Below are 24,827 nucleotides of genomic sequence, written 5' to 3' on the forward strand. Positions count from 1 at the left end.
TACAATATTTCAAAAAGTCCTTTATTTCAAATAGGCAACTGTTCATACTATGCCTAATGGAAAGGGACATCATCAAAGTAAATATTACAAAAAAGGCCAATAGGTTTTAAACTAGTTTAATCTGAAAAATAAACATAAAGAAGTCTATCCATAAATAATACAATGGGACCTCCAATAATTCCAGTAACCTTCTGTATGCTGACCTTTAAAAACCGTAACACTGTTGAAGACTGTAAGAGATTTTAGCTTTAGCTTCATCTCTCATCTATACCATTTGGTCATTTTTTTCAGACGCAGCAGTTTTGTGGTCTGAACATCTGTTGTATCCAAGGTTTTGTTCAGTATGAAACACCTTCAGAGTGTAGGATTGGTGATCTTGCCCAGCAGCAGGATGGACTCATAATACCCCTCTATGACAGAGAAAAAGAACGGCCTGTTGATGGACAGCTTCAGAGGGACGCCTGCTTCTGGGGTCCTATCCTGAGGTTCTGCTCCATCCCCTGACATCTCAAACATCACATTGTTGATGGCCTGGCAGAAGACAAACAGAGCTACATGGTGAGTGGAGTGGTTTCTTCATGATGACAAGATTACTGTTCATCTGGTTTACCTTATCTATGGAGAAAGGTTTGATGTTGCTGAGCTGGCTGAACTCAGCCTGGGAGCCCACACTGTTGGGCTCAAGTGGTGGATTCATGGTGGTCAGCAGGTCACGGATGTCAATCACAGAAGATATGGAGAACTTCGGGAGAGACAGCTCCAACAAACTAAAAATGAAAAAAAGTAAAAATTATTAATTCTAATCTCTAAATGGGAACAGTCCAAATTTTTTCCTATAGTTCAAACCTTGTTTCTGTTACAAATTGCTTAATACACACTGAGGCCAATAACACTGTTCAATGGCATTAAAGCTGTGTTCTATTTCCTATTTCCACTAAACTGTGGGCCTTCATTGTTACTTGCAAAAGTCAGAGGGCTTCCAGCAGTTCCAAGGTAAATTCCCAACATCGCTGCTGTGCTTCCAAATGTAATGACATTGTTGGCAGAAACTATTGTTTCTACCAACAATGACTACTGTTTGCGGAGCACCTTCTGTTTATGAACATGTTCCTATATTGTTTAAATGCAAAAAAATGGAGAGAAATAAATTATTCTGTATAGTAGCCACAACAATTAGAAAATCTCACTTGTTTTCCGACTTGTAACTATAGTTTATTCTATTTGTACCTAGAAGTTAGATTTTTGTTATTCCCAATACAACAAGAAAGCCGGCTGAAATCAGAATTCCTCCGGGGAAATTCGGATGTTGTCGAGCAGTTCAATATCTGATACAACCGTCGTGCATATAAAGCTTATTAAAATATGCACATATAAACAATTCTGACAGTTTGTGTCTGATTAAACCAGTGGCACACAATGCTCTATTAGTATATACAATACAACCTCTATTAGTTCCTTTAATGCATAAATACATTATCATCTTGTACTGATGATAGCAGTTAACACTACAACAATAAGCAAATTCACCTGGTTTTCTGACTTGCTGCTAGAATATGGTCAACTTGATTTGAGTAAACTCAATACATTTTGGATACAAAATCTCAGTAGTGCTAATAATGAGTTTAAAAGTGCAACTTTCAGAGTGTTCAACATGCAGGATGGTATGGCTTACACAATGTATCGCAAATATATCGTCTTCACATTGTCATTGTTAATGGAAATGGAACGAAGTGGTTGAAATACAATATTGGTTTCCAATTATGGTCCAGCTGTCTTCAAATCTGGATGTCCATGACAAAAACATATTCAGCCTGTGTGATGGACTATTATGAGATTAACAGACCTCTATGTGTCAATATATTCAAGCTGATTGGACCTTGTGAACAGGCATATGCACCAATTCATATTATTCCTAGCTCAGCTGAACAGCCGGATTTCACTCAGAGACATAGATGATCCAAGGTTCAAGATGTTAAAGGTCACAGAGAGAAGTGGAATCACAGAAGAGAAGAGTGAGAAAAACGTGTTTCTATTACAACCGATATCATTGCAGTATTAAAATTTAATATTGCCATCCCATTTTTTTTTTTTCTACACGTCAGCCATATTGGATATTGAATTCGGAGCTGCTTGGAGGCCAGACACTTTCAAAGGAACAATTCCGGGTATTCTTACTGCATTTCCAGTGTCAAAATAGGGTGAGATCTTTCCATGTAATCCATGCAACATTTATGAAATGCTCACAGTTGAATCCATAAAAAGTTAAATAAGTATATTTTCACATTCTGGGACTAAAAGACTGGAGAGGCCTGTATGGAGTCATATATTAACTGTCTTATCTTTTGCAGAAGTATAAACTAGAAGCGTAACCAAAGAAATGATGTATGATGATATTCTATTTTCTAAAAGTATTAAATGAAATGAGTGATCTTTGTTTATCAAGTTAACACACATATGATTGAAATATGATTAAGAACCGATGATTAAAATAAAACATTAAGGTTTACAGATTCTTAATCAGCTATGTATAAAGGAATTATAATGTTTAATCATTTGTGATGCATGAATAAAAATAATGAATTGATGGTTTTATAACTGTGGCTAAAGTAAAAGCAGAAAGCTGAGAGTGAAATGTGTGATACTGTGTAAAGTTTAAGGTTGAGCAGATAAGGGAGAGAACTGTATGCTGAATAGCAGTGACAAGAGCCGGCTGCGTGCTGACAGCAAGTCTTTTGAAGACCAACAAGGAAGAGACTAAATCCAGCTGTGTGCTAACTACCAGTATCTTGAAGGCCAGAAAACAGCACAAGAAAGTCCATGTGTCTACAGGTCCTTCTCAAAATATTAGCATATTGTGATAAAGTTAATTATTTTCCATAATGTCATGATGAAAATTTAACATTCATATATTTTAGATTCATTGCACACTAACTGAAATATTTCAGGTCTTTTATTGTCTTAATACGGATGATTTTGGCATACAGCTCATGAAAACCCAAAATTCCTATCTCACAAAATTAGCATATCATTAAAAGGGTCTCTAAACGAGCTATGAACCTAATCATCTGAATCAACGAGTTAACTCTGAACACCTGCAAAAGATTCCTGAGGCCTTTAAAACTCCCAGCCTGGTTCATCACTCAAAACCCCAATCATGGGTAAGACTGCCGACCTGACTGCTGTCCAGAAGGCCACTATTGACACCCTCTAGCAAGAGGGTAAGACACAGAAAGAAATTTCTGAACGAATAGGCTGTTCCCAGAGTGCTGTATCAAGGCACCTCAGTGGGAAGTCTGTGGGAAGGAAAAAGTGTGGCAGAAAACGCTGCACAACGAGAAGAGGTGACCGGACCCTGAGGAAGATTGTGGAGAAGGGCCGATTCCAGACCTTGGGGGACCTGCGGAAGCAGTGGACTGAGTCTGGAGTAGAAACATCCAGAGCCACCGTGCACAGGCGTGTGCAGGAAATGGGCTACAGGTGCCACATTCCCCAGGTCAAGCCACTTTTGAACCAGAAACAGCGGCAGAAGCGCCTGACCTGGGCTACAGAGAAGCAGCACTGGACTGTTGCTCAGTGGTCCAAAGTACTTTTTTCGGATGAAAGCAAATTCTGCATGTCATTCGGAAATCAAGGTGCCAGAGTCTGGAGGAAGACTGGGGAGAAGGAAATGCCAAAATGCCAGAAGTCCAGTGTCAAGTACCCACAGTCAGTGATGGTCTGGGGTGCCGTGTCAGCTGCTGGTGTTGGTCCACTGTGTTTTATCAAGGGCAGGGTCAATGCAGCTAGCTATCAGGAGATTTTGGAGCACTTCATGCTTCCATCTGCTGAAAAGCTTTATGGAGATGAAGATTTCATTTTTCAACACGACCTGGCACCTGCTCGCAGTGCCAAAACCACTGGTAAATGGTTTACTGACCATGGTATCACTGTGCTCAATTGGCCTGCCAACTCTCCTGACCTGAACCCCATAGAGAATCTGTGGGATATTGTGAAGAGAACGTTGAGAGACTCAAGACCCAACACTCTGGATGAGCTAAAGGCCGCTATCGAAGCATCCTGGGCCTCCATAAGACCTCAGCAGTGCCACAGGCTGATTGCCTCCATGCCACGTCGCGTTGAAGCAGTCATTTCTGCCAAAGGATTCCCGACCAAGTATTGAGTGCATAACTGTACATGATTATTTGAAGGTTGACGTTTTTTGTATTAAAAACACTTTTCTTTTATTGGTCGGATGAAATATGCTAATTTTGTGAGATAGGAATTTTGGGTTTTCATGAGCTGTATGCCAAAATCATCCGTATTAAGACAATAAAAGACCTGAAATATTTCAGTTAGTGTGCAATGAATCTAAAATATATGAATGTTAAATTTTCATCATGACATTATGGAAAATAATGAACTTTATCACAATATGCTAATATTTTGAGAAGGACCTGTATATGACTATTGAGCAAAAATGTATTGTGCAACAGAGAAGCCTAACAAAGGGCTGACCAATGAGACCATCTGCACTATAAAAGCAATGCCAAAATAGGGAACTGCAGTTGTGGTCGAAATTTAGAATTTGATTTCATCAGTTGTCTTTTTACCCAGATCACTGAAGTGAACTTGGTCGGTGAACAACTGATTGCTCCAAGTTTCAAGCTTCTGGAAGTCCTGAATGGATGAGCCTCGGTCTTCAAAGCCTCTCCAAACTCACTAGTTTCAGCATCAGGAAAAGACAGGTTAAGTTGATTGGTTCATTTCTACTATTGAAGTTATGTGCTGCTGAATTTAAGCTGTTACTGACCCCTGCAAGAGCGTCACTAATAAAAAAAAAACATGAGTTTTTTAGATAAATTGTGGACAGTTAATTATGTGAGTCACCTTATTTTTGGTTTTTTGTTGGTAGTAAAAAGTCTTGTTACCTGGTTGTAAGAGATTTTAGAAGGTTTTTATAGGTTGCCTTAAGCCAAACCAGTTAAAACTGTGTCCTTGGGGCTTGTGCCAAGTCACAAAAATTAAACTAACCCATATACCAAGTGCCTGACTGGCGAGAGTTGGACGACTTCTGTGGGCTATTCGGTCATCCAGACCCTCAGTTGAAGAAGGGTGAGACTTTTCGATGTAGGCTGTTAGAGGTTAGGCGTGTCATTTCGCGACACCAGCTTAAACAGATCTTTTAATAGACCTGCTTAGTGAGGCCTTTCAGCTTTAGGGAAGTCCGTACCCGTTGGATTGAGCAATCCCCTCAGAAATAGGGAAATAGGGAAGAAGGAAGGAGGGGTTAGCTCATCAGACAACGAAACCATCTTGGATCCCGAAAAAACCTGTATTTCAAATGCCAGTTGTGCAGTGTAATATTGCCATCTTTAAGCTTATCCTTAGCATGAGAATAAAAGAACAAAAAGTTTTACATGAACCCTTTCTCACCCTTCCTGATAGTTCTTGTTCCAGCCAACCATGAGGTTTGTGAGCAGTTTGGACTCTATATGACCGAGGGAAGTTCCTTCGTGAGGTAGAATGAGCAACATGTGGGACTGTTTATTGAGTGACAGCTTCACAACAGTGCACTTGTTCACCTTCAATAAAAAGCATACATCAAAGGAGTCAAATTCCCAGCTCATCTATTGTAATATTAGTGCATGCATGTAAGAAACAAAGAAAATCTAAAGAAGGCTTTACCTTATCATTCAGGTAGTGGTAGTGATATGTGCGTGTCATCATTGAAGTCATTACTTTTGTTGTTTCATCCACGTGAAACTCTTCCATGGAGGTCTTATCTGGTTGGAAAGCCGTCATCCAGTTGCCTAAACAGACACAAGCAGAGAACAAAGTCAGGTTCTGTTTTTTCAGTTATTGGTATTATTATTAAAGTTAAAACCCAGAGCAAAGACCTTTGAAGCGGAAGGATGAGATGAAAAGAAGGTTATTTCTTGGATTCAGGTCTTTGAAGATGTTCTTCACTTTCCTGTCTGATGTTTTCTCCACAAAGCTGTTCACCAGTGTCTCCGCCTCTTCAGACTTCGAGAAGTCTATACCTCGGATAAACGAAGTATCTGAGAAGTCTTTTGTTCCTTGAATAAAGTCTCTGGATAGCTGAGCGTCACTCCGGACGAAGGCCCAGACCTGGGTGATGATTTCTTCTGTAGGCCCATTGTCCAGCAGGGAGTTAATGCCTTGTAGTGTACTGAGGATCTTATGTCCATCTACTAAAGAAATGCAGTCTTCTCTGTCTGTACCACTACTGAGGCCAAGAAATTCCTGGAATAAAAGCAAATGATTGGAAATTAGATGAACATTTGGGAAAGCAGTTATGCTTTCCAAAAATAAAAACCATAACAGCCCAAAAAACTTTCAGTAACCAGCAAATCAAAGGCATGCACCTGGAAAGAACGTGCCGTCTTCTTAGAAGCTCCCAGGTAGAAGGCAACAAGTGACCCAAATGTGTTGACCGGCGAGAAGAGGGTGTTGGTGCTGTTCTGTTTCCTGCTGAGAGCTTGGTACATCCTCAGGCCGAGAGGGTTCTGCAGTCCAGCCAGAACCGCTGTCCTCTCTGTCATGTTCTGCTTCTGTGTGTCCAGATTTGATTGGTCCCTGTTGTCTGGGGTCAAAACCTCAATATTAAGGGTCTCTATAGATATGGTCTCAAGGGGCTTTATAGCTGAGCTCTGCAGAGTCTCACAGCTGACATTCTCGACAGCGAAAAGATGAAAGGGGTGAATGTAGACCCGGTTGGCTTGGCTTCCAGAAATCCAGCAACAAATCACGGCCACTAGAAGATGTGATCGTAGCTTCTGCATTTTACCCTCTAATGATTCTCTCTCTGTGGGTCAACACAAGTACATTATTTAGTAAATAAAAAAAAAAATTTTATCTCATAAACCGCTTTCTCTGCCCTTAAGAGCACTGAGTTTGAGTTTATCTCTGAAGGTTACTGAATCATACAAACATCTTTCATCACAAATCTAGCTGCATCTGGTTTTGGTTCTCTGAGAGGTCAGCTGGCAAGGCTGACTGACTGATCGCAGTCAGAGATAATAGACACACATCCCTGGACTTTCCGTGTTTGAGCTTTGGTTATTGACTAGCTTTAGACAGCCCCCTCGTTGCAACACCATAAGGCTTTGACTTATTTTTGGGATCATTGTTATGTTCAGACATCCAATTTTTGCCACAGCTTCAGCCGTGTAGCTGTTGGTTTGAGGTGAAGTTCAAGATTATGCTGGCAGTCCTGCTTCTTCCTTGTTCCACCCATTTGCTCCAATGCAGCAGTACCACTCGCTAGTGAAGCAGAGCTTCAGCATGATGCAACCACCACCATGCTCTACTGCTGGGAAATGGTGTTTAGGTCTGAGATCTTCACCTTGACTCTTCCTGACATTTTTCTGTCATTGTAGTTAAAGAGCTGGATCCTTGTCTCGTCTGAACATTATATTTCTATTCAGAAGACACTGGGATGGTCTCCGTGGGCAGATGCAAATTTTATGAGATTTAAGGTGTTGACCCCCCTCATCTGAGGGTTACAATTTAGTTTTGAAGCTTGAAAACAATTGGGTGTTGTAGTGAAACAAAGCTAAAATACACATCACAAATGATTTAGGAATGGATAAGGCTGACATCAAGGTTCCAGTGTGGTCTTCCCAAAGTCATGTTAAAAATCTCAGCCCGGTTAAAAATGTGTGGACTAAGCTTGAAAGCTAGTTTCACGTCGGGTAACCAACCAATTTATGACACTCTTCCAGTTCTGCCAAGAACAGTGGTAAACTAACCTACCAGAATAATGACAGAAACTTGTCGATGGCTTTAAAATATGTGTGATTTCCTTGCATCTTGCTAAGAGAGACTGAATATTAGTTGGGGTATATATATTTGAGCTTGTGTGTATATTTGTGTGTAGATTGGGAAGTATAAACATAGTTGTTTGTTGTTTGTAATCATTCCACCCTGAGAAAAGAACAATTCAATCACATTCAGCCCAGAATTAATATGACATTCAAGCTAAGTTCTAATAACAAATATATTTTTTATTTAATATGTAAATGTTCAAATTGACCAGCAACAAACTCATTGGGATCCTTAAGGCCATTTTACCACAGATACAATTTTAGAGAAAACAGGACTTTATCTTTGGATTTGAGTGTGTGGACTGATGGACTCTCGTGGGATTTAAGCAAACATATGTTTTTCCTCTGTTTGGACATGAAGCACAGCCTTGGTTCCTGATCAATAAAACCAGCACCTAAATCTGCACACAGCCAAGTCTCTATAATTGAGAACACTAATGATCTGCAATGATTTCTATCAAATCAAAGAAATTTATGAAATTTTCTACACTGTGGTTCTTAGTATTAATTTTGTAATTGACCATTAAACAAGACTCCGTTACAAACTTGAGGTTTTTAAATGCAAAGATTTCCTTTTACTTTCCAGGTTTCTAATGTACTTCTTCAGTCCATCATAGGGCTCAAAACTGCCCACATCTCACCTGAGATAAAGACAAAACTGGCTCTTACCTTTTGTGTCCGCAGTGACTGACTGAGGTTCAGAATGAGGTCCTCGGTCCTCTGCTTCTTTACTTAAGTCCAGCTAGTCATCAGCAGCGGTTACAGATTAACCAAAGACACACTGAGTCAAGGGCTTTACTGTCATGAGCCACAGTCCGCCTTGTACTAATGAGCAACTGCTATAGATTTAAAGGGTGGTCTAACAGAGAGCAGAAGGAGAGGGGGTTAACGAAAAGCTCAACTTCAATAAAAGTTTACCAGGAAGCAGAAGAACCTCTGAACTTGTTTGTGTTTTTTTTTTTTTTGTAATACTGTCTGTCCAAAATAACACTAGGTAGCGGAAATGTTCATTTCCAGAAGGATGGTAGTAATTTTCCTCAACATGGGGTGAAGGTCAAACAAATAACAAGTCAACAAATCATATCAACGTCAAAGTGCTGACCCTGAAGTGACAAAAGAGAAAACAAAAGCAGATTTCCTTAAACATGACCATGTCTTGTTCCTGTATAAATAATGACTGAGGTTCTTGCTGGTGGCTGCACACAAAACAACCCTGGTGAATTAATGCTGCTTCTTTTCTGGTTGGTGTCACTCTCATTAGTGCTTTTTAAAATGGTCAGGTTTTGAATCGTAACTTTGTGCTCATTTTTCTTGTGAAACATAACCTCTGCAAGGGGATACGGGATGACTCAAGTAGATTTAGGAATAACAAAGTTTCCCAGAAAGAATTTTTTTACAATATACAAACAGTGATTGTAGAAGCTGAGAACCTTTTTTTTCCTTTTGATTAGATTTCAGTGGAAAATCATTTTTGATCATTTTTTTTCTTGAGTCCTAAAGTATTAATCTTTGGTAAATGTTTCAAGACCAGCTTTTCCTAATTTTAGGACCTTCAAGTAGACCTTAAAGAATTATGAAACACAAAGAATTAAGGTTTTACATATATACACAGGTAAGCTCAAAATTATTCCTACCACTGGCAGATTCTGATTTAAAGTAACCTTTTAATTTGATCAAAAACATCTTCTAACTGGAGGAAATATAAAGTCTTTGGAGCGACACAGCCAGAGTCTTGCTTGAATATGATAGAGAATCTGTGGAGGGAACTAAAGATTAGGGTGATGGCAAAGAGATATTCTAACCTCAAAGGGCACATCATAAAAAAGAAAAAGAAACATAAAACATAAAGAGCAAAGAGCTGGTCAGTGATTCTAGGAAGTAATTTCCACTGCCGTCTTAAGACCAGAATTAAATGAAGACCACTGTTGGAATATTTTTATAAGCATCCACGTGTTTATTGTGTTTAACAATTATTAGAGGAATGGGTAATTCTTTTCAGGTTAAAGGAGAAGTGGAGTCGAATTGCAACCCTTTACATAAGCCCTAGTGACTTGTTGGGTTTTGCAAGGAGTTCTACTTTGCACAATTCATATACCTCCAAAGTTTTCACTCCCCATATTTCAAGGAGATGAAATATGGGTCCATCTGCTACTAAACTAGATGTTTGTTGCAACTGGATCCAATTTTGTGACCATATAAGGAGTTGTTTTTTTATCAAGGAATGTTAAGCCTGGTTCATCTCAGGAAGCACTGGGGGTGCTTGGTTTTGGGGCTATCTCTAATCAGTTATTGCCCCACCCCCTAGTGTATGTTAGTATAAGTGAACTGTGTGGAATCTACTCTTTATCCTTTTTGGCTTCGAAGGAGCTAAATGTGTTCGGTGGAGCGAAAAAGGTCACTGCATGCATACAATGTTAATATACTTTTTTTCTGATCCAATATAGTTCAAAATCATCCTGGTTTAACTTATCCTCGTGTTGTATGACACTAACAGATTAGGACCCTTAATGTTGATAAAGAGCACAGAATGTCACCCCTCAGGAATGCTTCCTGTTGGGTGTTTTTCCCCAACAGGGGAATCAGTATCCTCTTTAAGGTGCATGTGGAAAAATCCCTTGTTACACCGAATAGTAATTTTTAGACTTTGAGACATTTTGCTGCATACATTTAGACTGAAATCCTCATAGTTGGGGTCCAAGTACCACTGAAGGACTGTGTATACTTCATTCTTTGTGAGCTTTGTTGTTTCCCTTTTCAGTGTTTAGGAAAAACTCACTCCTCTGCCACCTGTTTTCAAGGTTTTTTTAATGTCTCTACAGGCATCAGCCTTTTGGTTGTCATAGTGCAGGTTGACCAAACAGTGTTAACAACAATGGCAGAAGAGTAACTACGTACACTCTAGATTAGAATTTAGCTTTTAGCTAACACGTAAACCACAAGCAGCCCAGCTTAGAAGTAGGCGGACATGTCTTGATCTCCTCCAGTTTTAGTGTCACTGGACTGGTGCAGACGTCTGAATAGCATCTGCTTCTTGTTCTTCCAATTATTTCAGCTGTAAACAAATTACCTGGGAAGAAAGCCAATAGTATCCATGTGTTCAGCTTGTACTTTGTCACGTCATAGTAAGATACAATGTACTATTAGAGACAACATCCCTGGTGTTAGGGTGGAAACGTGCACCTGATTCAACAAGACAGGTTTTATTTCTTATAAAGAGGAGAAACAACATTTTAAACTCCTTGTTTAATCTCCTGCAAACATCCCTACTGTAATAATAAATACAAGTACCTCAAAAATAAATCCATAAAGAAAAAATGAAACATTATTTGATTTTCTTCCCTCATGAAACTGACAACAAGATGTTGATGTTGAAGTGTGATGGTATGAGACTGCTGTGCTGGTTCAGGATCCTGACAGTTTGTCGTAGGGATAAAGGTGTGAATTATGCCCTCTTCCTGAAAATCCTGAAAGAGTACGTACAGCCATTAATTTGTGATATTAAACTTAAACACAATGATTATGAAGCAGGACAATGATCCAGCAAGTCCAATTCTGAATAGCTTAAAAATGAAAACAAAAAACCAAAGCACAACAAATCCAAGGTTTTGAAGTGGCCTAGTCAAAGTCCAGACTTAAATGCAATTGAGATGCTGTGGTAAGACCTTAAACAGGTCAGTCATACTCAGAAACCCTTCGCTGTGGCTGCATTAAGTGATGTAAAAGACTCTAACAGTTATCACAAATTCTTAGTAGCTGTTGTTACCACAGAGGGTGGAACAATCCGTGGTTAGGTTTATGAGGCAATGTCTTTTTCATAGAGAACAGGACTGGTTTTGATGGTTTTTTACTTTAATAAAGCTGAATTTTATATTTACTTAAGTTAAATGTTTCTGATAATAAATGTGTTTGATGGTTTGGAACATGTAAGTATGTCAAAGAGTCAAAAACTGAAAACATCTGTAGGGGGCAAATGTTTTTAATGTGATTACATCTCTGGTCTGAACAGATCACAGTTGTTTATAAAGAGTATTTGGATCCAGACAAACCTGCTTCCAAACTGTTTCAAACTCAATTTAAAATATTTTTTGGTGAAGAAAAAAGTTTGTGCATTTTTAACCTTATTATTATATCCTTTTATGTTGCAGATGTCGCGTTCATGATCACTCACAATTGCTACTTTATGACTTTCCTGTTTGTCGACTTGGAAGATTCACAAACCTCTCATGAAATCCAGTACAAGCATGCAGCTTTGACGAAGCCCTGAAGCATCAGGTGAATAATAATCATTCATTATATTTAACCAAGTGTGTGCTTCTCATACCCAGTCGGTACTGGGTAATATTTCACTAAAGTGTTTGGTGACCTCAGGAGCTTTATGAGTGCTGTTGAGTATATAAGCTGCGGGAATCAGGACATGAAGCACGTTGGAAGTTGGGAGAACAGATTTGCCATGCGGGCTCTCGTGTTTCTTTGCAGTGTGCTCTTTACACAAGGAGTGCGAGGTACCATTTATCTTTCTATCAATTTTTTCAACATTTAGAGTATCAGTGTCTACTTAAGAAGGAAAACCTTAAATATTTTGAGGACTGTGCCACATTTAGTGTAAATTAAAACAGCATATTCTCAGATTATTACCCTTGCTCCGACTAACACAGAGTATCTTAAAATCCTCCAGGTTGGACAACTGAGCAAACAGATCATACAACAGCAGATGAAGGTACAAGGTTGAACAACACATTTTCAGATTATTACCCTTGCTCCGACTAACACAGAGTATCTTAAAATCCTCCAGGTTGGCCAACTGAGCAAATGAGTCATGCATCATCAGAAGGTACAAGGTTGAACAACATTAGTGAGCTTGAAAATGTTTCTGTAGAGTGGGTTCACAAACTTTGTTAATGTTTCTTCTTCATTGGCAGTCTCCTGTGGTGGGTACCTGTACAACATGAATGACACTTTTCACAGCCCCAACTATCCAAATGAATACCCAAACAATGTAGGCTGTACATGGTACATTAGACCTGGTTATAAGTTTATTCGTTTGGAATTCTTCGATCTAAAGTAAGTGAATGCTCTGCATATGCAAGAGGTTTTTAATTATTTGTGGCTAGATTCACGTTTTTAAAAATGTTGCTATACTGCCTGTTTGGTCTCAGCACTGAGTGCGGTTATGACTATGTTGACGTCTATGATGGCTACGACACCAGCAGCAGGAGGGTATTGCGTCTCTGCAGAACAAACCACACTGTCTACCACTCTACTGGCAACTACTTAACTGTGCACTTCAGAAGTGATGTTAGCGTGACCAGACCAGGATTTCGTGCTACCTACAAAGTTGTGGGTAAGAAACAACGATTACGGTCAGTTGTTTTTTCAGATGGCAGATGTTGCCATTTTAACAATAATTCTTGCTTGTTCGCTTGAAGCTGAAAGTTCCTGCCTGTACAACTGTGGCTACCAGCCTGGATCCTGCTCTTGCCGTTCAGACTGTGGATACAGAGGGACCTGCTGTGGAGATTACACAGGTAAGCAGTGATGTAATGGAACAAAGAGCACTCATTTTGTTGGGTTATTTTACCTTACAGAAACGTCTTTACTTCATCCTGATCAAGAAATAATAAAACTGCTATGGTTATTCATTAAGTTTTCAATCCAACCTATTTAAGATGAACATACTACCATGTTTTTATACAGTATATTTCTTGTAAAAATGCAATCTGATGAGAAAAATAAATTTAGGTGAATTAAACGTTTATGAATTGTAATACAAAGCGCATCAACAATCGGTGTTTGTCTTTACCTATTTGTTTGCATATTTTATGTTATCTACTGCAACATTCTAATATTATTAGTCTTGATATTTAGTTTGATTTCTGAAGAGGATCTGCAGAATCCATATTTGTTTATTCATGAACCCAATATATCTAGTGCATTATATAGTGAAGAACTGGACTACATGATTATAGGTATATCTTATAATGCATGATTATAGGTGCATCATTACAAGCAAACTTTTGTAACTTCAAATTGAAAACACATCCTGTTTGATTAATTCGAAATTATGAGTATCATTTTTATTTGGGTTAAGGTTGCATTAATGCATATTTTACATCTGATGGGGTAAATATTAAGACTGACCAATTTTCTAAATAATTTAAGGCAGAAAAATTCACAATTTAAATAAAAAATCATCAGAAATGCAACACAAATGTTAAGTTCAGTCATTAGACTTAAAAAAAAAAAATATTCATTTACATCTTTGCTGTTAGTGTGATTACACTTCAAAGTCTCAGTATCTCACTTTTATTAAAGCTTCGTGGTTACAGCTCAAAAACAAATGCTGCAGAACTAGAGAGAACGACTGTGAAATTTACTTCTGTCATCCTTACTTTTCTTTCAGCTTACTGTGGAAACACAACTGAACAACCTTCAACCACCGCTGAACCAGAATGGAGCACACCGACAAGTCTGACAAGTTACTTAATCTGACTATGTTTTTTGTGGGGGATATGAGGGGCAGTTGTCTGATAAGAGGTCACCTCTTTGATTCCAGCTTCAACCACCCCACTGTACAGTGTCCTCATGCTAATTACCGTGTGTAGTCCTGAGCTGCAACTTGGTGTAATTGTTAAAGCATTTCATATGGATGTCGTCTTTCTCTATCATAACATCTTCACGTACCATGATATGAATCTCTTGCCATTTCTGCCTTGGTGAGCAGTTTATCTTCACTGTTTAGCCTTGTATAACCTCACTGTCAACCTGTCTCTCTCTCTCAGCTCAACATTCTTGTCAATACAACTGTGGTAACCACCTGGGAAGCTGCAGCTGTTACCAGTCCTGTCAGTACTTTGGAAACTGCTGTTATGACTTCCACTGTAAGTGCAACCTCAACAGGTTCTTTGTTAAAAGTGCTCATCAAAGCTGTTACAAATACTGCTGTGAAATATTAACACAAAAAATCTTTTTGTTTTCTTTCTGATGCAGCATACTGTGGATACAATCCCACCACATGTAAGACAATCTATCCAGAGCCTTTAATAGAAGAAAATTAATACATTCGTTTCTATTTTTATACATTACAATAAATGTATGTGTAAATGAATGTGTTTAGTCTGGATTGCATGTGATGGATCGAGACAAAGTATTCCGTAATTGTGTTTAATTTTTACAAGATAAAAAAATGAAACGTGTAGTGGACATTCTTTCTCCATCTCTCCGGTCAAACTCCAGTGGGACCAACTGCCTTTTGATGTCTCTTTAATCACTAAATAGAGTCCACCTTTGAAAGTACAAATCCAGCTGTTCTGTGAAGGCCCCAGTGATTTGTTAGAGAATGTTAGTGAACAACAGCATTATGAAGACCACTGATCATGGCACATAGACCAGAGACAAAGTTGTGGAGAACATTGAAGCAGGATTAACTTAAAAAAGATAAACATCCACTGTTTAAAACACTGAAAGCAAAAAGAAGGCTGAAGGCAATCCACAGAAAGTCCGAGTTGCAGTTTTCCACAAGTGATGTAGGATAGACTGAATTTCAACTGTAGCCTACGTGCAAAAAGCTATTTGGCAGAAACATCAAGCTAAACACACCACCTCCATGATACAACATGGTGGTGGCAGCATCGTGCTGTGGAGATACTTTTGTACAGCAGGGACAGAGATGTTCCTCTGAGTTAATGGGAAGAAGTACGAAGCTAAAGACAGTGAAATCCCCAAAGACAACTTAAAACTGCAAAAAACTTGAGACTGGGCCTGAGGACAACCCTAAACATGCAGCCAGAGCTACAATGGAATTACTTTAGACTGCTCAGACCTTAATCCAACAAAAAAATATCTGGATAGACGTAAGAATTGTTGTTCAATTCATTTCAATTCAGTTTATTTATATAGCGCCAATTCACAACAAGTTGTCTCACGGCACTTCACAAAAGTCAGGTTCATACATTCCAATTAATCCTAATCATTGAACAGTGCAGTCAGATTCAGTTATTTATTCAAATTGGATAAAAAGTTTTTCTGTCTAAGGAAACCCAGCAGATTGCATCCATTCAATGACTTGCAGCATTCCCTCCTCCTGGATGAGCATGTAGAGACAGTGGACAGTCACTGGCGTTGACTTTGCAGCAAACCCTCTTACTGAGCATGCATGTAGCGACAGTGGAGAGGAAAAACTCCCTTTTAACACGAAGAAACCTCCAGCAGAACCAGAACCAGGCTCAGTGTGAGCAGCCATCTGCCACGACCGACTGGGGGTTAGAGAGAAAGAACAGAGCAGAGACACAAAGAGAACAAAGAAGCACTGATCCAGGAGTCCTTTCTATGGGAAGGAAAAGTAAATGTTAATGGATGTAGCTCCTTTAGTCGTTTCATCTAGAAAGAAAGAACAGATAAACTCTGAGCCAGTTTTCAAGGTTAGAGTCAGAAAGAGAGCACATAGAGTTAGTCAGCGTAAAAGCTCAGTCAATTGCCATTCAATGATGAACCCCTCTAGATCTGACTGACCCTGAGATATCTGGCAAAGAGGAATGGACATAAAACCTGAGCCTTTAGATATACAAAGCTGGCAGAGACATACCCCAAAGACTTGCATCTGTGACTGCAGTTCTATAAATTATTGACCAAGGAGGGTGAAATACAAAAGGATATCATACCTTTTGATTTTTTTTTTTTGCTAAACAAATTATACATAATTATATACTGCTATGTGATGCTCTATCACACAAATTTTAATAAAATACATTTTTGTGTTTGAAACATAAAAAAACATGTGGAAAACATTCAAGACATGTGAATATTTTTGCAGGGTACTGTGTAGATACATGTAGATACAATATTTGTGAATTACCTGTGTACTTTTACTCTGCCCTGTGCCACAGCTCAGCCTTCATGTCGATACAACTGTGGTAGCCACTTTGGAAGCTGCTCCTGCGACAGTTCCTGTCAGCGGAATGGAAACTGCTGCCATGATTTCCACTGTAGGCACTAAATCAAAGGCATTAATGATTTCTGCATCCACTATCCTCTGATAGACATTATTTGATGCATTGAATTGTTTTTTTTCTTCTTCTCTTTCTCTTGCAGCGTACTGTGAATCAACAACTCACAGCCCAAGCCCAGGTAGGATAAGACTGTGTGAGAAAAGGTGAAACAAAGTATTAATCCCTGAAATATTTGAACACCCTTGTGCATCACAGCTCAACCTTTGGGTTGTTACAACAGCGGTTTGCACCTTTACACGGATAGATTGAACGCAATAATATGATGAGAAAAAAGAAATGCAGCAGTACTACTGGCTAGTGAAGCAGAACTTCATCATGATGCAACCACCACCATGCTCTACTGCTGGGAAATTGTGTTTAGGTCTGAGATCTTCACCTTGACTCCTCCTGACATTTTTCTGTCATTGTAGTTTAAGAGCTGGATCCTTGTCCCGTCTGAACATTACATTTCTATTCAGAAGACACTGGGATGGTCCCCGTCGGCAGATGCAAATTTGATGAGATTTAAGGTGTTGACCCCCCTCATCTGAGGGTTACATTTTAGTTTTGAAACTTGAAAACAATTGGGTGTTCCGGTGACACAAAAAGCTAAAATACACATCACAAATGATTTAGGAATGGATAAGGCTGACATCAAAGTTCTGGTGTGGTCTTCCCAAAGTCATGTTAAAAATCTCAGTCCTGTTAAAAATGTATGGACTAAGCTTGAAAGCTAGTTTCACGTCAGGTAACCAACCAATTTATGACACTCTTCCATTTCTGCCAAGAACAGTGGTAAACTAACCTACCAGAATAATGACAGAAACTTGTCGATGGCTGCAAAATATGTGTGATTTCCTTGCATCTTGCTAAGAGAGAATGAATATTAGTTGGGGTATATATATTTGAGCTTGTGTGTATAATTGTGTGTAGATTGGGAAGAATCCACAGTAAACATAGTTGTTTGTTGTTTGTAGTCATTCCACCCTGAGAAAAGAACAATTCAATCACATTCAGACCCAGAATTAATATGACATTCAAGCTAAGTTTATCATGTTCTTGGTTTGGATCGGACCAAAGTGCAGATAAGAGCTTGGCAACCGCATGATGAGAGGAAGGCTTTTCTTTTATTAAAAGACTCCAAAACGTAACATAATCCAACAAGTACAAACATGAGTCGAGCCAAAAACTTACATGTGTACCTAATTCTGTAACGTAGCAAAACTGAGCATAAACAAGGGTAGTGAACGAGGAATAGTGACGGAGGAACCAGCGGGGAACAAAGAACACAGACCAACTAAAATACAGGGAGAAAACAAAGGCAGATAATCACAGGAACTAAGAACAGGTGTGGCAAGGAGACATGGAGGCATAAGGGACAGGTGGAACTAATTAACAATAAAGGAAACCATAGACCTAAGAACGGTTAATACAAAAACACAAACCAAGTCCAAGGATGTCATACCATGACAAAGTTCTAATAACAAATATATTTTTTATTTAATATGTAAATGTTCAAACTGACCAGCAACAAACGTATTGGGATCCTTAAGGCCATTTTACCACAGATACAATTTTAGAGAAAACAGGACTTTATCTTTGGACTTGAGTGTGTGGACTGATGGACTCTCGTGGGATTTAAGCAAACATATGTTTTTCCTCTGTTTGGACATGAAGCACAGCCTTGCTTCAGGAAATGTTTACACTGTGGTTCTTAGTATTAATTTTGTAATTGACCATGAAATAAGACTTCGTTACAAACTTGAGGTTTTTAAATGCAAAGATTTCCTTTTACTTTCCAGGTTTCTAATGTACAGGTCCTTCTCAAAATATTAGCATATTGTGATAAAGTTAATTATTTTCCATAATGTAATGATGAAAATTTAACATTCATAAATTTTAGATTCGTTGCACACTAACTGAAATATTTCAGGTCTTTTATTGTCTTAATACGGATGATTGTGGCATACAGCTCATGAAAACCCAAAATTCCTATCTCACAAAATTAGCATATTTCATCCGACCAAAAAAAGAAAAGTGTTTTTAATACAAAAAACGTCAACCTTCAAATAATCATGTACAGTTATGCACTCAATACTTGGTCGGGAATCCTTTGGCAGAAATGACTGCTTCAATGCGGCGTGGCATGGAGGCAATCAGCCTGTGGCACTGCTGAGGTCTTATGGAGGCCCAGGATGCTTCGATAGCGGCCTTTAGCTCATCCAGAGTGTTGGGTCTTGAGTCTCTCAACGTTCTCTTCACAATATCTCACAGATTCTCTATGGGGTTCAGGTCAGGAGAGTTGGCAGGCCAATTGAGCACAGTGATACCATGGTCAGTAAACCATTTACCAGTGGTTTTGGCACTGTGAGCAGGTGCCAGGTCGTGCTGAAAAATGAAATCTTCATCTTCATAAAGCTTGTCAGCAGATGGAAGCATGAAGTGCTCCAAAATCTCCTGATAGCTAGCTGCATTGACCCTGGCCTTGATAAAACACAGTGGACCAACACCAGCAGCTGACACAGCACCCCAGACCATCACTGACTGTGGGTACTTGACACTGGACTTCTGGCATTTCCTTCTCCCCAGTCTTCCTCCAGACTCTGGCACCTTGATTTCCGAATGACATGCAGAATTTGCTTTCATCCGAAAAAAGTACTTTGGACCACTTAGCAACAGTCCAGTGCTGCTTCTCTGTAGCCCAGGTCAGGCGCTTCTGCCGCTGTTTCTGGTTCAAAAGTGGCTTGACCTGGGGAATGCGGCACCTGTAGCCCATTTCCTGCACATGCCTGTGCACGGTGGCTCTGGATGTTTCTACTCCAGACTCAGTCCACTGCTTCCGCAGGTCCCCCAAGGTCTGGAATCGGCTCTTCTCCACAATCTTCCTCAGGGTCCGGTCACCTCTTCTCGTTGTGCAGCGTTTTCTGCCACACTTTTTCCTTCCCACAGACTTCCCACTGAGGTGCCTTGATACAGCACTCTGGGAACAGCCTATTCGTTCAGAAATTTCTTTCTGTGTCTTACCCTCTTGCTTGAGGGTGTCAATAGTGGCCTTCTGGACAGCAGTCAGGTCGGCAGTCTTACCCATGATTGGGGTTTTGAGTGATGAACCAGGCTGGGAGTTTTAAAGGCCTCAGGAATCTTTTGCAGGTGTTTAGAGTTAACTCGTTAATTCAGATGATTAGGTTCATAGCTCGTTTAGAGACCCTTTTAATGATATGCTAATTTTGTGAGATAGGAATTTTGGGTTTTCATGAGCTGTATGCCAAAATCATCCGTATTAAGACAATAAAATACCTGAAATATTTCAGTTAGTGTTCAATGAATCTAAAATATATGAATGTTAAATTTTCATCATGACATTATGGAAAATAATTAACTTTATCACAATATGCTAATATTTTGAGAAGGACCTGTACTTCTTCAGTCCATCATAGGGCTCAAAACTCCCCACATCTCACCTAAGATAAAGACAAAACTGGCTCTTACCTTGTGTGTCCGCAGTGACTGACTGAGGTTCAGAATGAGGTCCTCGGTCCTCTGCTCCTTTACTTAAGTCCAGCTAGTCATCAGCAGCGGTTACAGATTAACCAAAGACACACTGAGTCAAGGGCTTTACTGTCATGAGCCACAGTCCGCCTTGTACTAATGAGCAACTGCTATAGATTTAAAGGGTGATCTAACAGAGAGCAGAAGGAGAGGGGGTTAACAAAAATCTCAACTTCAATAAAAGTTTACCAGGAAGCAGAAGAACCTCTGAACTTGTTTGTGTTTTTTTTTTTTGTAATACTGTCTGTCCAAAATAACACTAGGTAGCGGAAATGTTCATTTCCAGAAGGATGGTAGTAATTTTCCTCAACATGGGGTGAAGGTCAAACAAATAACAAGTCAACAAATCATATCAACGTCAAAGTGCTGACCCTGAAGTGACAAAGAGAAAACAAAAGCAGATTTCCTTAAACATGACCATGTCTTGTTCCTGTATAAATAATGACTGAGGTTCTTGCTGGTGGCTGCACACAAAACAACCCTGGTGAATTAATGCTGCTTCTTTTCTGGTTGGTATCACTCTCATTAGTGCTTTTTAAAATGGTCAGGTTTTGAATCATAACTTTGTGCTCATTTTTCTTGTGAAACATAACCTCTGCAAGGGGATACGGGATGACTCAAGTAGATTTAGGAAAAACAAAGTTTCCCAGAAAGAATTTTTTTACAATATACAAACAGTGATTGTAGAAGCTGAGAACCTTTTTTTTCCTTTTGATTAGATTTCAGTGGAAAATCATTTTTGATCATTTTTTTTCTTTAGTCCTAAAGTATTAAACTTTGGTAAAAGTTTCAAGACCAGCTTTTCCTAATTTTAGGACCTTCAAGTAGACCTTAAAGAATTATGAAACACAAAGTATTAAGGTTTTACATATATACACAGGTAAGCTCAAAATTATTCCACCACTGGCAGATTCTGATTTAAAGTAACCTTTTAATTTTATCAAAAACATCTTCTAACTGGAGGAAATATAAAGTCTTTGGAGCGACACAGCCAGAGTCTTGCTTGAATATGATAGAGAATCTGTGGAAGGAGCTAAAGATTAGGGTGATGGCAAAGAGATATTCTAACCTCAAAGAACACATCATAAAAAAGAAAAAGAAACATAAAAAGCAAATAGTAATACCACTGAGGGACTGTCTGTATACTTCATTCTTCATCAGCGTTGTTGTTTCCCTTTTCAGTGTTTTGGAAGAGCTCAGTCTTCTTCCAATTGTTTTCAAGGTTTTCTTAATGTCTCTACAGAGATCAGCCAGTAGATTAAGTGTAAATTAAAACAGTATATTTTCAGATTATTACCCTTGCTCCAACTAACGCAGAGTATCTTAAAATCCTCCAGGTTGGACAACTGAGCAAATAGATCATACAGCATCAGAATGAGTTACAAGGTTGAACAACATTAGTGAGCTTGAAAATGTTTCTGTAGAGTGGGTTCACAAACTTTGTTAATGTTTCTTCTTCATTGGCAGTCTCCTGTGGTGGGTACCTGTACAACATGAATGACACTTTTCACAGCCCCAACTATCCAAATGAATACCCAAACAATGTAGGCTGTATATGGTACATTAGACCTGGTTATAAGTTTATTCGTTTGGAGTTCTTCGATCTAAAGTAAGTGAATGCTCTGCATATGCAAGAGGTTTTTAACTATTTGTGGCTAGATTCACGTTTTTAAAAATGTTGCTATACTGCCTGTTTGGTCTCAGCACTGAGTGCGGTTATGACTATGTTGACGTCTATGATGGCTACGACACCAGCAGCAGGAGGGTATTGCGTCTCTGCAGAACAAACCACACTGTCTACCACTCTACTGGCAACTACTTAACTGTGCGCTTCAGTAGTGATGCTAGTGTGACCAGACCAGGATTTCGTGCTACCTACAAAGTTGTGGGTAAGAAACAATGATTACGGTCAGTTGTTTTTTCAGATGGCAGATGTTGCCATTTTAACAATAATTCTTGCTTGTTCGCTTGAAGCTGAAAGTTCCTGCCTGTACAACTGTGGCTACCAGCCTGGATCCTGCTCTTGCCGTTCAGACTGTGGATACAGAGGGACCTGCTGTGGAGATTACACAGGTAAGCAGTGATGTAATGGAACAAAGAGCACTCATTTTGTTGGGTTATTTTACCTTACAGAAACATTTTTACTTCATCCTGATCAAGAAATAATAAAACTGCTATGGTCATTCATTAAGTTTTCAATCCAACCTATTTAAGATGAACATACTACCATGTTTTTATACAGTATATTTCTTGTAAAAATGCAATCTGATGAGAAAAATAAATTTAGGTGAATTAAACGTTTATGAATTGCAATAGAAAGCGCATGAACAATCGGTGTTTGTCTTTACCTATTTGTTTGCATATTTTATGTTATCTACTGCAACATTCTAATATTATTAGTCTTGATATTTAGTTTGATTTCTGAAGAGGATCTGCAGAATCCATATTTGTTTATTCATGAACCCAATATATCTAGTGCATTATATAGTGAAGAACTGGACTACATGATTATAGGTATATCTTATAATGCATGATTATAGGTGCATCATTACAAGCAAACTTTTGTAACTTCAAATTGAAAACACATCCTGTTTGATTAATTCGAAATTATGAGTATCATTTTTATTTGGGTTAAGGTTGCATTAATGCATATTTTACATCTGATGGGGTAAATATTAAGACTGACCAATTTTCTAAATAATTTAAGGCAGAAAAATTCATAATTTAAATTAAAAATCATCAGAAATGCAACACAAATGTTAAGTTCAGTCATTAGACTTAAATTAAAAAAAAAATTCATTTACATCTTTCCTGTTAGTGTGATTACACTTCAAAGTCTCAGTATCTCACTTTTATTAAAGCTTCGTGGTTACAGCTCAAAAACAAATGCTGCAGAACTAGAGAGAACGACTGTGAAATTTACTTCTGTCATCCTTACTTTTCTTTCAGCTTACTGTGGAAACACAACTGAACAACCTTCAACCACCGCTGAACCAGAATGGAGCATACAGACAAGTCTGACAAGTTACTTAATCTGACTATGTTTTTTGTGGGGGATATGAGGGGCAGTTGTCTGATAAGAGGTCACCTCTTTGATTCCAGCTTCAACCACCCCACTGTACAGTGTCCTCATGCTAATTACCGTGTGTAGTCCTGAGCTGCAACTTGGTGTAATTGTTAAAGAATTTCATATGGATGTCGTCTTTCTCTATCATAACATCTTCACGTACCATAATATGAATCTCTTGCCATTTCTGCCTTGGTGAGCAGTTTATCTTCACTGTTTAGCCTTGTATAACCTCACTGTCAACCTGTCTCTCTCTCTCAGCTCAACATTCTTGTCAATACAACTGTGGTAACCACCTGGGAAGCTGCAGCTGTTACCAGTCCTGTCAGTACTTTGGAAACTGCTGTTATGACTTCCACTGTAAGTGCAACCTCAACAGGTTCTTTGTTAAAAGTGCTCATCAAAGCTGTTACAAATACTGCTGTGAAATATTAACACAAAACATCTTTTTTTTTTCTTTCTGATGCAGCATACTGTGGATACTATCCCACCACATGTAAGACAATCTATCCAGAGCCTTTAATAGAAGAAAATTAGTACATTTGTTTCTTTTTTTATACATTACAATAAATGTATGTGTAAATGAATGTGTTTAGTCTGGATTGCATGTGATGGATCGAGACAAAATATTCCGTAATTGTGTTTAATTTTTACAAGATAAAAAAATGAAACGTGTAGTGGACATTCTTTCTCCATCTCTCCGGTCAAACTCCAGTGGGACCAACTGCCTTTTGATGTCTCTTTAATCACTAAATAGAGTCCACCTTTGAAAGTACAAATCCAGCTGTTCTGTGAAGGCCCCAGTGATTTGTTAGAGAATGTTAGTGAACAACAGCATTATGAAGACCACTGATCATGGCACATAGACCAGAGACAAAGTTGTGGAGAACATTGAAGCAGGATTAACTTAAAAAAGATAAACATCCACTGTTTAAAACACTGAAAGCAAAAAGAAGGCTGAAGGCAATCCACAGAAAGTCCGAGTTGCAGTTTTCCACAAGTGATGTAGGATAGACTGAATTTTAACTGTAGCCTACGTGCAAAAAGCTATTTGGCAGAAACATCAAGCTAAACACACCACCTCCATGATACAACATGGTGGTGGCAGCATCGTGCTGTGGAGATACTTTTGTACAGCAGGGACAGAGATGTTCCTCTGAGTTAATGGGAAGAAGTACGAAGCTAAAGACAGTGAAATCCCCAAAGACAACTTAAAACTGCAAAAACTTGAGACTGGGCCTGAGGACAACCCTAAACATGCAGCCAGAGCTACAATGGAATTACTTTAGACTGCTCAGACCTTAATCCAACAAAAAAATATCTGGATAGACGTAAGAATTGTTGTTCAATTCATTTCAATTCAGTTTATTTATATAGCGCCAATTCACAACACATGTCATC

General features: G+C 38.8%; 2 protein-coding genes across 7 annotated transcripts in view; one reads left to right on the forward strand and one right to left on the reverse strand.

Moving 5' to 3' along the window:
* On the reverse strand, positions 1-20,381 carry agt (angiotensinogen). 2 transcript variants are annotated; one of them, XM_047351428.1, is made up of 7 exons: positions 20,300-20,381; positions 6,366-6,805; positions 5,877-6,243; positions 5,665-5,789; positions 5,413-5,561; positions 611-767; positions 1-531 (listed from the first exon to the last, which is right to left on the reverse strand). In XM_047351428.1, exons 2-7 carry the CDS (start codon positions 6,780-6,782, stop codon positions 355-357), a joined length of 1,392 nt encoding a protein of 463 aa, XP_047207384.1. In that variant the 5' UTR covers positions 6,783-6,805; positions 20,300-20,381; the 3' UTR covers positions 1-354. The 2 variants fall into 2 exon arrangements, with proteins under 2 accessions (XP_047207384.1, XP_047207383.1); XM_047351427.1 differs by lacking the exon at positions 20,300-20,381 and adding an exon at positions 8,496-8,647.
* cuzd1.2 (CUB and zona pellucida-like domains 1, tandem duplicate 2) overlaps positions 4,541-24,827 on the forward strand; it is a 25,697-nt gene continuing 5,410 nt past the window's right edge. For 2 of the 5 annotated variants that reach the window (XM_047351425.1, XM_047351426.1), the window contains exons 1-14: positions 4,541-4,724; positions 11,972-12,328; positions 12,502-12,543; positions 12,619-12,657; positions 12,746-12,887; positions 12,983-13,167; positions 13,253-13,351; positions 14,227-14,301; positions 14,606-14,704; positions 14,814-14,840; positions 16,709-16,807; positions 16,914-16,949; positions 21,827-21,968; positions 22,064-22,249. In XM_047351425.1, the coding sequence (XP_047207381.1) occupies positions 12,202-12,328; positions 12,502-12,543; positions 12,619-12,657; positions 12,746-12,887; positions 12,983-13,167; positions 13,253-13,351; positions 14,227-14,301; positions 14,606-14,704; positions 14,814-14,840; positions 16,709-16,807; positions 16,914-16,949; positions 21,827-21,968; positions 22,064-22,249 (1,298 nt within the window). In that variant the 5' untranslated portion in view covers positions 4,541-4,724; positions 11,972-12,201. The remainder of the gene's footprint in view (positions 4,725-11,971; positions 12,329-12,501; positions 12,544-12,618; positions 12,658-12,745; positions 12,888-12,982; positions 13,168-13,252; positions 13,352-14,226; positions 14,302-14,605; positions 14,705-14,813; positions 14,841-16,708; positions 16,808-16,913; positions 16,950-21,826; positions 21,969-22,063; positions 22,250-24,827) is intronic. The other 3 variants (XM_047351422.1, XM_047351423.1, XM_047351424.1) reach the window with 3 other exon arrangements.

The sequence above is a fragment of the Girardinichthys multiradiatus genome, chromosome 22 (genome assembly GCF_021462225.1).
Source record: "Girardinichthys multiradiatus isolate DD_20200921_A chromosome 22, DD_fGirMul_XY1, whole genome shotgun sequence".
NCBI lineage: Eukaryota > Metazoa > Chordata > Actinopteri > Cyprinodontiformes > Goodeidae > Girardinichthys > Girardinichthys multiradiatus.